Source organism: Sinohyriopsis cumingii, chromosome 5, assembly GCF_028554795.1.
Source record: "Sinohyriopsis cumingii isolate HCF-2022 chromosome 5, ASM2855479v2, whole genome shotgun sequence".
Classification (NCBI taxonomy): domain Eukaryota; kingdom Metazoa; phylum Mollusca; class Bivalvia; order Unionida; family Unionidae; genus Sinohyriopsis; species Sinohyriopsis cumingii.
The window spans coordinates 150,177,080-150,195,161 of NC_142965.1; the positions used below are offsets into that span (position 1 = coordinate 150,177,080).

An 18,082-nucleotide genomic window follows, 5' to 3' on the forward strand; every position below is an offset into this window, starting at 1 on the left:
GACAGATGTGATATCCAGCTATACTTGAAAGACTGACAGATGTGATATCCAGCTATACTTGAAAGACTGACAGATGTGATAACCAGCTATACTTGAAAGACTGACAGATGTGATATCCAGCTATACTTGAAAGACTGACAGATATGATATCCAGCTATACTTGAAAGACTGACAGATGTGATAACCAGCTATACTTGAAAGACTGACAGATGTGATATCCAGCTATACTTGAAAGACTGACAGATGTGATATCCAGCTATACCTGAAATACTCCAGTTTGCTTTTAGTTACAACATGTATATTTAAACTGTTTCTATTCTACATATATTTTAAAAAAATTATCTTTTCCATTATTATCATTTGGAACCATTTACTGCTCACAGTGGCATACTGGTCCCCACTAGCATCATCTGCAACCATTTACTGTTCATAGTGGCATACTGGTTCCCACTATTTTCATTTAGAACTATTTACTGCTCACATTGGCAGAGTAGCCCTCACTGTTATTATTTGTAACAATTTATTGCTATTGATGGCATACTGGTCCAGACTGGTTTCATCTGGAACCACTTACTGCTCACAGTGGCATACTGGTCCCCACTAGCTTTATCTGGAACTACATAATTCACACAGTAGCATACTGGTTCCCACTAGCATCATCTGCAACCATTTACTGTTCACAGTGACATACTGGTCCCCACTATTTTCATTTAGAACTATTTATTGATCATATTAGCAGAATAGCCCTCACTACTATTATTTGTAAGAATGTATTGCTATTGGTGGCATACTGGTTCCCACTAGCATCATCTGCAACCATTTACTGCTCAAAGTGGCATACTTGTCCCCACTAGCATAATCTGGAACGATTTACTGCTCACAGTGGCATACTGGTCCCCACAACATTTACTGCTATTGGTGGCACAATCTTTTGCCATATGACTTCAAAAATATGGATCAGATGCAAGTGAATGAAAGATTAATGATGCAAAAAAGCATAGATTTCATCAAATCTTAGAATGAATTAGCAGGGGAATGGTATGCTAAAAACAATCCTGAACTCTGTATGAAAATTAAAATACCATGCTCACCTGACTCCATTGACTGTGTCACTGCTTGCCTTGTACAAAAGGACAGGTTGAAGCATAGAATCAGAATCTGGGTACAGTTTAACAGGAGTCTGTCCAGTATCCCATACTGATAAACGACCATCTTGATTCCCAGAGAATATATATCTGCCACTCCTGAAATTAAACCAGAAATCTTAGTGACTGGCTTCTTGAGTTGTATAATTTGTAGACAATCAAAAATATAAGCATGTAGAGTAAGGGACCCACCAAACCCTATGTCTGCAAACACTTAAACGTTGTATGATAAGTCATAAGTCAGACTTGCATGGACATGCACATTCAGCTGATGACTCCAAGATTAAAGGGTTTGTTGATGAATGCATTGTCTTCCTTTAAAGGGTGAGGGTTTGTTGAAGAATGCATTGTCTTCCTTTAAAGGGTGAGGGTTTGTTGAAGAATGCATTGTCTTCCTTTAAAGGGTGAGGGTTTGTTGAAGAATGCATTGTCTTACTTTAAAGGGTGAGGGTTTGTTGAAGAATGCATTGTCTTCCTTTACAATAATACATCCCAAGCATGAGCCAAATCCATCAATGAGCTTAGGAAATCAAAATTTATTTAAAAAGGTAAAAACTATGCAGCTTTAGTAATACTTGTTGACCATAACATGTTAGAAGTATTTTCACTGTCTTGCAAATTCTGGCTTCCCGAGCCAAGAAAGATCGTGTAAACCATCCTGGCTTGATTTAGCAACAATGACGTTAAATGTCATCTGCTTGTTTCAAAAAGCAGTCACATGAGAGTAGTCTCTCCTTTGGATGTTGCAAAATTACAGTACTCATTTGCTACTGTCATGAATTACAGTACTCATTTGCTACTGTCATGAATTACAGTACTCATTTACTACTGTCATGAATTACAGTACTCATTTACTACTGTCATGAATTACAGTACTCATTTACTACTGTCATGAATTACAGTACTCATTTACTACTGTCATGAATTAAAGTACTCACTACTGTCATGAATTAAATTACTCATTTACTACTTTCATGAATTACAGTACTCATTTAATGCTGTCATGAATTACAGTACTCATTTACTACTGTCATGAATTACAGTACTCATTTACTACTGTCATGAATTGCAGTACTCATTTCTATTGGAGCTGCCATGAATTCTATACAAAGAAGATGCGTAACACAAACAATTCTGTACTGTTGTATATTGTAGTATTTCTGAATTCTTAAATTATATTAGATACCAACAATTTACTGACATTGATTTTTAAAATTTACATCTGTCAACAGCTGGAAAAATATCTTGCTCCGATTTATCACAAAATAACGCTAAATATATCCATGATATTATTAGCACAAAATAACATTAAATATATCCATAGTATTATTAGGACAAAATAACACTAAATATATCCATGATATTATTAGGACAAAATAACACTAAATATATCCATGATAGTATTAGGACAAAATAACACTAAATATATCCATGATATTATTTCAGAAAATAAGAGTTATCTTGAGATAAAAGAAATTAATATCTCAGCACAAAAGAAAATTGCAGCCCCCTCCCCCATAATTAAATGGTCAATACCTTAGAGTGGATGAATCACTGCGTATATTAATTGTTATATACACTGTAATCTAAAAACTTTAACTACTGTAGAATTATTAAGCTTACAATATAGGTTAGATGATGTTTCAAAGATACTGTGCTGACATTAGGGGGCTTGTTGACAAACAAAGGCTGTATTGACACTGAAGCCTACAATTTACTAGCTACACTGCTGATAAAATAGACCAGGAAACTCATTAAGGGGCTTGTTGACAAACAAAGGCTGTATTGACACTGAAGCCTACAATTTACTAGCTCACTACTGATAAAATAGACCAGGAAACTCATTAGGGGGTTTGTTGACAAACAAAGGCTGTATTGACATTGAAGCCTACAATTTACTAGCTCACTACTGATAAAATAGACCAGGAAACTCATTAGGGGGCTTGTTGACAAACAAAGGCTGTACTGACACTGAAGCCTACAATTTACTAGCTACACTACTGATAAATAGACAAAGAAACTCATTAGGGGGTTTGTTGACAAACAAAGGCTGCATTGACACTGAAGCCTACAATTTACTAGCTACACTACTGATAAAATAGACCAGGAAACTCATTAGGGGCCTTGTAGACAAACAAAGCCTGTATTGACACTGAAGCCTACAATTTACTAGCTACACTACTGATAAAATAGACCAGGAAACTTTGAGTGGGATCCCATCACCCGGACTTGAGAAATGACGTCAAATTCAAACAGAAAACAACTACTCTCTTGAAAATCTAAGGATGATTTGCAGAAATGCATATACTTAACTCATTAACATACACTAGTAAATAACAACAAGATGTTTTTCTTTTGTTCTTTTTTAATCCAAAAAGTTGTCCAAAAGTTAGATTTAGCCTGATAATGTTAAACAATAATGTATTTGGGTGCCAAATTTGCATACATGACACATGTCACTGTTTTGTGATGAAAAAATTGTTGGAGTTATTTTGTCATGAAAAATGAAAACACACTGTTAATATCATTAAATCAGTAACAAGACTCCTCAGGTATTTCCATAGATTCCTAAAATGTACAAACTACCAAACTACCAATACAGTGAAAATGTACAGTGGAACATACCACTGGAATAAATTACCATAGTAAGCCAGTATACTGGTAATACCATGCACTTCTATTATAAACGGATCTAAGTGCCACGATGGCTTGGCACAGTGAACCTGTATTAAAACTGTGTATATTACTGAAGAAACATTCTGCCTTCAAAAGATTACAACTGCTGTCTAAACAATGCATGTGGTCTGGCAGCTCTTTTAAATCACTTCTAACCATCACAGGTGGGCAGGGCAGTGTACCTTTCATTCCATTCATCAGAAAATATTGAAAACTTCCTTCCAGCAGGAAGTCAGAAAAGAACAATAACAGCATGGGATAATTTCTTCTCACACTGACTGGGAGAGAAGCAGGGTCATGGCCCCCGCCCCTGCCTTCTCACATTTGTTATCATAGACCCATGGAAACAGGGCCTTTGTCATAAGGGCAGAAAGAGTAGTTCCCATTTAGTATGCTTATGGGGGTCCTTCCTACTTCTTTTGGGAAATGAGAGCAGGGCTATGAATCATTGGGCTTGTGTGTGAACTAACTCTAACACAATGATGGTTTTTCATGGTAGCAGATGTGGAGAGAAAAAATATGCAACCTAAAATTAACAGACACAGCTGTAACACTGAAAGTGAGTACTGAGATGATCTCTTAGCTCATGTGTCACATGAGAGACTGAATTGCAGTATGCCTTGAAGAAGGGTTTTCAACAGAATGGTTTAGGCTATGGTCAGATTGCTAAAAAATAGTCATAGAAACCAGTTCAAGCATGGTTCTGATTACAAAGACATAGGGGCCCCGAGTGGCCGAGTGGTCTAAAGCGCTCATCGTTACGGATCACTGCCATCTCACCTCTGTCTGCGTCGGTTCGAGTCTTGGATTCGGCTAATGTGGTTATGTGAGAAAGCTTGCCAGTAGCTTCTAGTGGGTCGGTGGTTCTTTCCGGGGTTTTTCCGGGTTCTTCCTCCACCATTAATACTGGCCGCCATGTATGGCCTATCTTGTGCTGAAAAGTGGCGTTAAACCCTACAAAAACAACAACAACAAGGACATACGAAAGTAGTTGATGCATGTCAATGAAGAGTACCTGGTCCATACATGCAGAGGAAGGCTAACTATCTTGGCTCTCAGGCACATTGTCTTTTTCAATAGCTGGAAAGGTCAGTTAGTGTGCCCTGTTGCATACTGGGCTAACATTTGGTGGAAGCTGCAGGTGCAAAATGAAAGGCCTGTTGACACTTATGTCTGTTAGGATGTTTCAACACTACAAATCCTGTCTGCAGCTCAACCAGACTGGGATGATTATTTCAATGACAGTTGGTCATTCTTGACATCCAGATCAACAGATGCTGGAATAGTGACAGGCCAAAGATGGTTTCGATAGTGAAGGCATACTGAACTAAGAAGCAGATACTGGAAAACAAAAAGAAGTCATTCAATGTTAGAAAGTCCGAGTCCTTCTCTGTAAATTGTCAGATCTAAAAAGGAGGCATGTGAGCATGAACCTTCACAAATGAAAGAGTGCTGTGACAGGAAAGCCTCCTGCACAAGTTGCAGTGACTGGGCAAGTCTATGTAGAACAGTGAACAAAGACTTGGAGTCAGCCATTGTCAGGACACGACTATCTGGATGTGTTCACCATGTGCATTACCTATTGTCTGCAAATAAGTATGAGCATCCAGGACCAGAGTGACACAGTAGCATGTACCAGGTACTTTTCTGGGCCTGGTATCGGTCATAACAGATGCTTCCTGCAAGGGTGTGAAAAGTCTGTCAGTCCCCTGCAGACAGGTGGATGAGACTAAGAGTCCATCTTTGCTGGGACACAGTTATCTCTTGGCATTCACTCAGACATCTTCCATTACCTAAGGCTAGTTCTGCACATCCAGGACTGGACCATTGCTGTTGCCACAACCAAGCTGTTGTGGAGCTGGTATGGGTGATGGACCTTCCCACTGTCAGTCGATGAAGGCATCATGGATCTGGTACTGATGAGCATGGGTATATGTCAGGAGCAGAGCCAGGACTGGTGTCAATACTGCCTGGTGCTATTCATGTCTAGAAGAAAGGACTGGTGTCAAAATTGCCTGGTACTATTCATGTCTAGAAGCCAGGACTCGTGTCAATATTGCCTGGTGCCAGGTAGTATTCATGTCTAGAAGCCAGGACTGGTGTCAAAATTGCCAGGTACTATTCATGTCTAGAAGCCAGGACTGTGTATGCACTATACAGGCAGCAAAGGACTTGACAGACTGGTTTTAACTAGTTACACCAACAGTAGATGACAAATATATCTGAATAGTCCTGGACCATGAAATACTGGGACAAAGTCAAGTACTAGCTATCCTGGAAATGATCACTATAGCTAACATAAGTCTGGCTGTGTCTCTATACCATACTAAAGCTTATCACAAGGGATGTGCTATAAGATACAAGTCTGGCTGTGGCTCCATACCATACTGAATCTTATCACAATGGATGTGCTATAAGATACAAGTCTGGCTGTGGCTCTATACCATACTGAATCTTATCACAAGGGATGTGCTATAAGATACAAGTCTGGCTGTGACTCTATACCATACTGAATCTCATCACAAGGGATGTGCTATAAGATACAAGTCTGGCTGTGGCTCTATACCATACTGAATCTTATCACAAGGGATGTGCCATAAGATACAAGTCTGGCTGTGGCTCTATACCATACTGAATCTTATCACAAGGGATGTGCTATAAGATACAAGTCTGGCTGTGTCTCTATACCATACTAAAGCTTATCACAAGGGATGTGCTATAAGATACAAGTCTGGCTGTGTCTCCATACCATACTAAAGCTTATCACAAGGGATGTGCTATAAGATACAAGTCTGGCTGTGTCTCTATACCATACTGAATCTTATCACAAGGGATGTGCTTTAAGATACAAGTCTGACTGCAGTGACATGGTGATGTCAGGCTGCAGTTTCAGGCATGTGATATTTGTAGTGGACATTTTTCTTCATGATCAAACAATTTTCTGCTATGAAACACCTGGCCAAAAGAAAATTGTCTACAGAGAAAGTGATACTAATGGTGTCCAAGTTTTGAATAAATCTTTTCAGTGCCTTCTCATTGGCCCAATAAAGGTGCTTAGAGTAAATAGTCACACATCTATCCTCCTTCCACTGTGTACAAACATCACATAAATGTCCTGAATTGCCTCCCATACTGCATGTGGGGTGTTTATCCTCGGCCTGTTTAAAATGCTTTAAATTGCTACACTTAGTCCTACATATAGTACATGGCACCTGTAATTAGAGCAAGGCAAAGGCATACACACCTGTAATTAGAGCAAAGCAAAGGCATACACACCTGTAATTAGAGCAAAGCAAAGGCATACACATGAGAAAAACAGTCAAGTATCTTGTAAACTACCTGTGAAAAAAAACTGTTGATAATAACAACACCGCTGATGAAACTATCGATGCTGTTGTTAAAGTGTTACATCTAGCTTTATCGATGCTGTCATTAAAGTGTTACATCTCGTTTTATCTTGACTCACAAAAATAAACACAAATCTTGCATTTTTTTGTATTATTAATAGTGATGACTTCAGCACCGCTGTGGCTGCCAGAAAAAAGATAACTCATATTTTTCTATGTATTAGCAGAGGCAAAGCAATAAATCAAAGCAAACAGGTAGTATGGACTTTGCATGAAAGTCAATCCTAACATGTAACTAAATGTATCTGACTCACCAAACCTAAATTGTAAGTAAAACCTCAGATTAACTTGGCAAAAATCTGGAACCATTGAAACCCTGTGTTGCTCCTTGTGATGAATGTCATTTAAAAACTTTTGGCACAAAATTGTATGACTGTGTTTAAATGGGGATAACAATCTTCAATTTACAGATTTGGGACATTAATCACAGATTTATCATATGAAAAAATAAACTTTAATAACTCCACTGATGTGTCACTCATAAAATTCAATCTGTGACAGTAAACTACTGTTTTCCCCTGAGTTGCAAACTTCTAATTTCATTTTTTGTGGACAGTATGAAGATGTGGACACTGTAATAAAATTGTTGCTGCGGAAAAGACATAAACCCAAAATGTGTGCATACAACATGCATGCCCCTGCTAAAATGATGCAATTGAGACCAAAGTCAAACAGGCCATTTATACAGTTAAAAGATGTTAAAAGATGGTGAAAACTGAACTTGAACTGGGTATTCTTAATGCAAAACCTCAACCAAATTTGGCTTCAATCAATGAAATCTTTAAAAGTTTCTGAGCTGAAACAAAATTCAAGAGGGATGTGATAAGACATAATGCAGCAGGATGTAATGAGATGAAGGAACATGGGCAACACTACATTCCTCCTCTGTAAGTATGAGGTAGGTGGGTAATAACTCATCTATAGGTCATTGGTGGGAATAAATCTTCTATGGGGGAGAAAGATATTGAAACAAACCTGCCTGCCTGTCAAATTCCTTTTTTACAAAATACATTTGCATAGAGCATTAAGCATGGAAATAATACACAATCTCCTTTTACTGTTTATATTCCCTTCATGTTGGCAAGTTTATACCTCTGTTTCAAATGCAAATAATACCTGTAGCAACAGTTTTGGAAACATGAATCTGCTAATTAAGAAATGTAATTTTAGCATGTGTATTTCATATAGGAATGATTTGTATAAATATTCATCATCTGAAGAAATATTTTTGATGCCCAGTTTGTAAATGATAGCACTATAAGCTGCCTTCAATTACCTTATATTCCGAGTACAGAGATAAGCAAATGAATCCATTTTTCTCCGGGTCAAGGTAATACTCGTGTATTTTGATAATTCTTCACCAGCATGATGAAATTGTTCATGTTCAATGTTTAATCTGTTCATAATTTATTGCAAAATGTGTGCTTTCTTTTCCCTTTGTAAGGGGCGCAATTTTAACTACTCAGAGATGTTCTCAGGATTTTGTTATGTAGGGGGGGATTATTTTTCCCCATCACAAAAATAAGGGGGGAGTAGAACAACAATGCAGGGGAGGAGGAAATGACCAAAGTTTAATATTTACATAGCACTTCAATATCCATCTCTCTTTCTTCCTGATCCACTTTGTAAGAACTCTATTTAAATCAAAATTTTTAAAAAGCTGTTGCCTCTAGTTGCAAAGGATTAATCTGTTCATTGTTTTTCAGCTAATCTGTTTCTTACTTGTGTATGAATATTGTTCTTTACTGAGAAACACTTTTCACAGCTCACAGGGTATGTCTTTTGGATAATTCCACTCCAAAATAAGATTTTTCACTAACATAAGCTCTGCCAAAGTTTAACTTTCTTGAGTTAGCACTGCACTGACTACTATGCCAGATTTACTATTCCATAATACTGCATTAGGACTTTAAGTTCATTAATGCCACCTTCGACTTCATTCAAACAGAGGTATTTTGATCAAATAAATATCTTTATTTTTTAATTTCAGTTTTAGATTCTTATTATATTTATCATGACCTTTACTAAACTGTGATGAGAAAAGAAATGAAAAGTGCACTATACTTTTGAATTGTTTGTATCTTAATTTGGCTTGTTTGTCTGCAATTTGTACATTTTAAAATACTGCTGCAATGAGGGGTTCTATTTTGTCCATCCCACGTCTATATCGGATTCATATCTAATGCCATTTTTTTCCTTCAAAATCACTCACTGGTATTGACATTTTCCCAGCTGCTATAAACTGATATACTTCCTAACTTTCAAAATAAGCAGTATTCATTCCAATCATCTGTCAGTATTGGCTGAACTAAGTCATCATCTAAGATGTATAACACTGGAAATCAGCTTCTAGGATCTTCTAGATAGCCCATATTGTAAGCACTCTTTTGTAAAACTTCCTTGATGCAAGGATCAGATTTCGACACAATGCTTGTTACAGGGCCCAATGTGACAATCAAAATTAATCTAACAACAATTGATGTCAAGTCAAAGAAACCAAAGTTACAGTCATTTCAAAGGTGTACATTTTCGGAACTTGAAAATAATTTGCAGGAGTTCTCATGCATCACTACATTCCATGTGCACAAATTCAAACAAATTTTTTGTAAATCATGTGACTGCTTACCCAGGGAGCATCTCTGTCTGACTGCTGTGTGACTGTATTGACCATTTGACTTGCCAGTAGAGGTCGATCATGTTAATATTTTTCTGCCATATTTGATAATATTCATGAAAACAGTTTCACTGATATTTTAAAGTATTTCTCCAAAACCTATAAACAGGGGTGAGAAGCTGGGTTCCTGTGAAGGTCTAAAGAACAAATAAAAGCAAACATGTCTCTCTATCTGATCTCAACGGTTAAAATTCCTTTGAGCATAACAGCAAGGTAGAGTAGTAACTACCATCTACATTTAATTATAAAAAGTGTATTATGCCTAGATTCATTTAATATTCTGATGATTTTTGAGTGTCTTCACATTTGACGTACTGCCAAACTGTAGCCAAGAACAGTGTTTCATTGGAAATCAATGTTTATTTCCCTTGTCATATCAGATAAAAGTGTCCACAGAAGGATTTGAATGATGACGCTGTCATAGTTAATACAGCCTTCTGCTATCCATTGAAAAATCTGTAGCAAGAATAGCATTATCAAATTTCCGTATTATGTGTCACTTTGAAATCACACATTTCTGTCAATTTTATAGTTTTTGTGCCATTTGGATGTTAAAATAATCTACACAACACAATGACACACTGAGGCACTACAAAATGACTATGTCGCAGCCAACCCAGGTGACACATTATTGACATGCAGTTCTAGATTGTGACACTACAAAACAACAAACCATGTTGTATCCAACCTAAGCAACACACTACTGACTTTGCCTCTGTTATACTTATCATTTGTCTCTAAAACACAAGCCAAAGTCTGGTTCTGAACATTGATCTGGCTCACAAAATCACTACCATTTTGTTACATCAAATAACATTTTGGAAACAATTAACTTATTTTTCTGTGAAGGATTAATTTTGGAATTAGGATTATCTGAATTAGAGATCATGTGAATCGTGGTTAATTGAACATTAAGGGTGATTTTCACCTCCTATTTAACTCTACAATCCCTTTTGTCATTTCAACATCCTTTAATTATCAAACCACAGTTATATCCGTGATTCTACAAATTTGCAAATATCATATTTCACCATTTTGAGCACTAAAATTTGTCCGAGAAAACCAATATAAGCCTACAAGCAATCAAATAAAATATAGGTTTAGTGGATATATGACCCCTCTATAGATATGGTGGGGACATAAATTCATGATACAAGTTAACTTTTTCTTCTCTTAAAAAATCAGACAAAACAGAAGCGTATACCTGTCCTGGTCAAAGTAGATCCTTTGGTTGGATTCAACTTGGCGCAGAGCAGTGAAAAGAATTTGTCCTGGGTTCCTCATGTCCCAGCATAAAATCTCAGGATCCTGTGGAATATGTAAATATGTACATTTACTTCTGGGGGATTTGTGATCTTTCAGGAGGCTGTTTTTTTATATAAGAATGTAACCTATAAATGTCTAGACTTCTTAATGTATGCTTCAACTGATATGTGTGATAAATAACTTTAAATTGATAGTTAAAAGAACTTACAGGTGTTTATCTTGAATTTCAGCACAGTTGCTGGAGTTGTGTGCACATTAGAACTGCACATAACAGCAGGAACAATGCTACTGAATATGGAGCCCCAAGTGGTCGAGTGGTATGCACTCACCGTTACCAATCACAGCCAACTAACCGCTGTCTGCGTGGGTCCGAGTCTCAGGTTCGGCCAATATTGTTATGTGAGAAAGCTTGCCAGCAGCTTCTTTTGTGTCAGTGGTTCTTTCCAGTTTTCCTGGATTCTTCATCCACCATTTATACTGGCCACCATGTATAGCCTATCTTGTGCTGAAAAATGGCATTAAACCCTACAACAACTACTGAATATATAAAACTGTTATGTTGACTACTGCCAGCCTTGCCAATCATTTGGTATATGCATTAAATGCCTAGGAAACCAATCACTGTGTCTCACTGCTCTGTTAACACCAAGCCACTTCATGACTGCTCTGTTAACACCAAGCCACTTCATGACTTCTCTGCTGCACCAAGCCACTTCATGACTGCTCTGTTAACACCAAACCACTTCATGACTGCTCTGTTAACACCAAGCCACTTCATGACTGCTCTGTTAACACCAAGCCACTTCATTACTGCACTGTTAACACCAAGCCACTTCATGACTGCTTGATTATGTTGGTTATCTAGAAATCAAGTTTTTATAAAACTTGAGCCATTTAACAGTAAAAGCTACATGTGTCTTTAGGGTCAATCATATATGTGGTGTTTTCATGAACTCATTCAATTTTATTCTGTCATTTTTTTTAATTAATGTTCTTCTGGGTCTGAGATTCAGACACATTCCCAATTCAAAATACCCAATTTTTTTCCTATTTCGGGTTTAATTTTCCCAGTTTTGAATTTGATTCTTCACGGCCACCATGACATTCCTACAGTAGAGAACTGTCATCTTCAAAAACAAAAATGATAAAATTCCCCAGAATGTTTACTATTTATGCTCCAAAATTCAGAACTCACTGACCTGCAGTGCCCCGTATAGTAATTGAGTTTTCCCCATAGCAATAATCACTGAGTGTGGGGTTTTCCCCAATAAATTTAAGTGACCTTGAGAAAACATAGAAAACATTGAAAATATCAAATAAGTGTATTTACTAAAATGATGAAGAATGTCTCATAATAATAATAATAATAATGATGATGACTTTGTATAACACCTAATCCTTAGAAGCTCTAAGCGCTTTACAACATTAGACAACACCTATAACATAAAAACATATATAATGATATTATTACAAAAAACATACACCATAAAATTAGAAAACAGAAAACATGCTGAAAATATTTAAGGTAAGGAAACATAATTAGGTCTTTATGTTTGTTCTTGCAGTCGAAATAGGTGAGTTTTAAGAGCACTCTTGAATGGAATCACTGTGTCTTTGTGTCTAAGTTCAGTGGGTAATTCATTTCACGTTGCTGGACCCTGGTATGCAAAAGAACATTGTCCATATGACTTCATTTTCATAGTGGAAATAATGAGAATATGAGTGTCAGAAGAGGAGTGTAAGTATCTTGCTGATGTGTACACATGGGTGAGGTAGGATAGGTATGTTGGACTGGAGTCCATCAGTGAAACGTAGCAGAGAGAACAAATTTTGTGTTTGATTCTGGATTAAATGGATAGCCGGTATAGGGTACAGAGCACAATGTGTGTGTGTGCTCTGATGTGGTACTCTAAGGATGATCCGAGCAGCTGTGTTTTGAATTTTTTTACAGTTTCTGGAGTAGATATTGAGATGAACTAGACAGAATTGAGTTACAATAGTCCAGTCTTGAAAGTACTAACACACAAGTATTTTAGTGGAATCAACTGAAAGATAAGTGCGAATGGAGCTGATGCATCTCAGCTCAAGATATGCAGCCTTCCATATGTTCATGACATGTTGGTGCAATGAGAGAGAGCGTCGAGGGTAACACCTAGGTTTCGTACTGACTATGTGAAATTAATGTTGGTTTTGCTGATATTTATTGTTTGAGGTAAAGGATGTGAATGAGAAAGTCTTTGTGTTGTAATAAGAATGGCTTCAGTTTTATCATCATTAATTTGCAGCTTGTTACATGTCATCCATAATTTCACATCAGAAATGCACCTCTCTACACCTTGGATGGTAGCATCAACTTCAGTTGGGTGGCTAGATTTGTATATTTGGGTGTCATCAGTGTACAATTGTTGAGACACTGGATGATGATATATGACACTAAAGAATGAACAGAACAGGTCCAAGAACAGAAATCAACTGGGCAAGTAAGGAACAAAAATGATATGGCTTAAGGGTGTCAGGAGATATAAAACATTGGTATGGGTTTCTCAGATATCACTGGTTATCACTGTGAATCTGACCACTGTGTGTGACACTTAAACAGAAACTCAAGGGCTGTCTAAGCTACAAGAACTGTCCATTGAGGAACTGAAACAGAAACTCAAGGTATGTCTAAGCTATAGGAACAGTCCAATGAGGAACTGAAACAGAAACTCAAGGTATGTCTAAGCTACAGGAACAGTACACTGAAGGTGAACACAGGTGAATCAAAACTTGAACATGACTGTCCCACAAGTTCTCAGGTGTCAGCACAGATCACCAAAGATGATGATGATATTGATAGCACTATTAGCATTCTTTAGCCAGAATTAAAGAAAAAGTAAAATAAATTTGATAGTTTATTTGATATTTTTCTCATTTTTCAGTTCATTTGTATCAACTTTGTAATGTTTTATCACTGCAATAATAATAATTAAATTTTTAACATTGAAAGACCATTGGTAAGTGACTGACTGCCTCTCTGATGTTCAAATATTGAACACTTTCAAATCATTCAGTATGATTAAAGTTTAAATATCTGAAACATAGAGGTATGTAATAAAAAAATATAGTAAATTATGATTCCACAATGAATCAGTAAGTTTTTGTAACATAAATATTAGGTTTTTATTCTTATCTTTATTTAAATTGTTGAAATGTATTATACAGTTAAACCCCAAATAACCAAAACCATTGAGACTAAATTTAATTTACAGTTTTTAGAGGTTTTTGGAACACTGATGTGAAAAAATATATTATACAAGCACTGATATAACTTGAGAGTGAGAAAGTGAATGAAATTACGAGAAATCATCTGCATATAGGTGTGTAACAGTGACAAAAATTAAGAAAGCTATCTGTGTTTAACATTTAATGAAAGATTAGCTTTAAAAAAACGTTTCTCATCTGAAAATCACATCTGGTTATGTGACTCAACACAAAGAAATAAAGTCCTCATCTCAAGAAACATTAACAAAAAAAATACTTTTAATAACTTTTTATAAGACCATTATAATTATGAACGATTATCCATAATATTTAAAAACTCTGTATAACTCACTGCTGCCAATATGGATTTAAGATAAGCACCATTTTAATCATAATGAAATTCATTTTGTCCAGAAAAGCATCAATCACTTTAGTACTTGTCATGAAGAAAAACTTAAAACTTTGCACTAAAATGTGCCCCACCCAACTCCATTGTACCTCATACCCTAAGGTCCCACTCTGGAGAAGAAGTGCTAAAATGAACAAGGTAATGATGTTATGATATTACAGTCCAAACACGAAATGAACTCGCCAAGGGTTCAAAAGAATAAAATAATGAACACTTTTCACACCAAAAGGTGTGCAGTTTAATTACTTAAACCTACCCTGGGGCAGAACCCATACAAATCTGGGATTTTAGAATTATGTGATCAAAAACAATTTAAGTGAAAACTTGAACCAAGATGTGCTACAAATTTAATAGTTGTACCATTGACCCACCCCAGGGCATAATCCAGGGGCTAGTATGGTACTGGGGGAAGGGGGATTATGTGATGAAGTTCCAAATATAACAAGAATCAGGATATATGCGTTGAAATATAAATGATGAAAAACTTTAAATAAAAACTTTGACCAAAATGTGTCCCCAATTATTACTGACCCTAATGCCCTACTGGGTTACAGAAGTGGTATTGAAAACGAAAGTTTTGGTTTTCTTGCAATGGCACAGCAACACATGTAGATTATTTAGTGCCAATATACCCAAGGACACACCAAAGCAGTTGACCTAGGCTGGTCAGTTGGTAGGATCTGAACTATCACACTTTTGATCAGGAGTCCAACACACTACCAACTGAGCCACCACAGCTCCCAACTGAGCACAAGATGATATATCAAATATGAAGTGAATCATGTGGCAGGAATTGGAAATATAATTGACGCAAAAAACTTTAACCAAAATGTGTCCCCAATGTTATTTTTGATATTACATACCAAATATGAAGCAAATTATGTAATAGATTACTGAAATAGAAATGCTAGAAAAATCAATGATGTCTGCATACCCACTCACACAGAGATGAAAAACCCAAATGCTAGAAAAATCAATGCTGTCTGCATACCCACTCACACATAGATGAAAAACCCAAATGCTATAAAAATCAATGCTGTCTGCATACCCACTCACACAGATGAAAAACCCCAAATGCTAGAAAAATCAATGCTGTCTACATACCCACTCACACTGAGATGAAAAACCCAAATGCTAGAAAAATCAATGCTGTCTGCATACCCACTCACACAGAGATGAAAAACCCAAATGCTATAAAAAATCAATGCTGTCTGCATACCCAATCACACAGAGATGAAAAACCCAAATGCTAGAAAAATCAATGCTGTCTGCATACCCACTCACACAGTTGAAAAACACAAATGCTAGAAAAATCAATGATGTCTGCATACCCACTCACAGAGATATGAAAAGCCCAAATGCTAGAAAAATCAATGCTGTCTGCATACCCACTCACACAGAGATGAAAAACCCAAATGCCAGAAGCTCACATCATGAGGAGAACAAAAAAAGTTCAATATTTTATGAAAATGCAATGAATTAATTGTATATGGTATACCTTTCTTCCACCACTGTACAACTTTGTTCCATCTGGTGAAAAGGCAATATGAGTTACTCCTCCCTGTTGGCCCTGGAACATGCATACCATCTCTCCTGCAGGATCATGATAAACAGAAACTGGAAGAAAAACATGTATCAAATAATGAACTGTTTTGGTATCTGACAAATTTAATTTTTAAAAAAGAGTCACCTGAGGGGACTGATGCTCTACTGTTCAAAAAGAATTTTCAGTAATTCAATATAATTATAATTATATGACATTTTCTTCCTTTCAACTGGCAAGCATTTAAACCATCTTTGATATTCTTCATGTAATAAGATTTTTTAAACTAGTCAATATGGCAGCCATATTGGATGTAAGATTAACACAATTATCATGTATGATGAACTGAACTAGACACCATAGAATAATTGTGGCAAAACCCACACAATGAAAAACAGAATTAGAGACAAGATTTTAAATATGTTCAGAGTGACAGCCATATTTATAATAAGAAGTCTTTCGGTGAAAACCCCATGTCAATATGACTTTCCATTCAGGTGTAATAACAACAAGATTTTCAATATGGTTGCCATGGCAGTCATACTGAACTTTAGATCAGCAACATTTCATTTAGGAGCAACTAGACAACATATAAAATATTTTAGTCAAAACCACATGCTGATCTAGTTCTTGGGATAAATGTGAGTGTAAAGTTTCATGGCAATTCTTCATGTAGTTCAGGACGTAAGAAATTGGATGACAGACAACAAACCATCAGTTCCTCTGGTCAATGACAAAAGATCTCAAAATGAACAATCAAAATATAAAAATACTTACAAATTTGTGATCATTAGAGATACCAAGGAATTTATATGTTGCCAAAGATTTAGCATTCTGCTAGCATTTAGACAGGCTTTTGTTAGTTCTGGCTTACTGCTTTACAGTGCAGCAGATCAAGAAAGGTTATTTCATGCCAAGGCAATTCAGTACAATGCCTTTCCCAAGGACCCTGACTGATCTGATGGTAGGATGGAGTTCAGCACTTTGTCCAAGGACCTGGCCTGATCTGATGGTAGGATAAGAATACAGTGTCTTGCCCATGGACCTGGCCTGATCTGATGGTAGGATAAGAATACAGTGCCTTGCCCAAGGACCTGGCCTGATCTGATGGTAGGACTAGGTACAGTGCCATGCCCAAGGACCTGGCCTGATCTGATGATAGGACTAGGTTTAGTGCCTTGCCCAAGGACCTGGCCTGATCTGATGGTAGGACTAGGTATAGTGCCTTGCCCATGGACCTGGTCTGATCTGATAGTAGGATAAGAATACAGTGCCTTGCCCAAGGACCTGGCCTTATCTGATGGTAGGATAAGAGTACAGTGCCTTGCCCAAGGACCTGGCCTGATCTGATGGTAGGACTAGGTACAGGGCCTTGCCCAAGGACCTGGCCTGATCGGATGGTAGGATTGGAACCTGCTCACTTTTGGTGACAAGTCTAGCATGCCAGCCACTAAATCACCACAGATCCTGCTATTCACCTCCCACAACACGCATGAGGGTATATGGCTCCTACTATACATCCTAAAGCCAGCCAGGGGTTAAAGAATTAGTTAGAAGTATAGGGCATGAACATAAAATGTTTAGCTAAACAAAGAAACATTGCAGCCAAATGGCACCAATTTACACAAATGCAGGATAACTATGACAATTCTAAGTGCTGTGTGCCTAAGTTGTTAATTCATTTGTTAATTATGACCTATCAAAGATCCAGGCAATACA

General features: G+C 36.9%; 1 protein-coding gene across 1 annotated transcript in view; it reads right to left on the bottom strand.

Moving 5' to 3' along the window:
• The window catches only part of LOC149800450 (telomerase Cajal body protein 1-like), a 104,130-nt gene that overhangs the window by 20,007 nt on the left and 66,041 nt on the right, over window positions 1-18,082 (bottom strand). The window contains exons 9-11 of the mRNA XM_089960067.1: window positions 16,319-16,437; window positions 11,107-11,210; window positions 1,092-1,244 (exon numbers count right to left, since the gene is read on the bottom strand). Of these exons, the coding sequence (XP_089816193.1) occupies window positions 1,092-1,244; window positions 11,107-11,210; window positions 16,319-16,437 (376 nt within the window). The remainder of the gene's footprint in view (window positions 1-1,091; window positions 1,245-11,106; window positions 11,211-16,318; window positions 16,438-18,082) is intronic.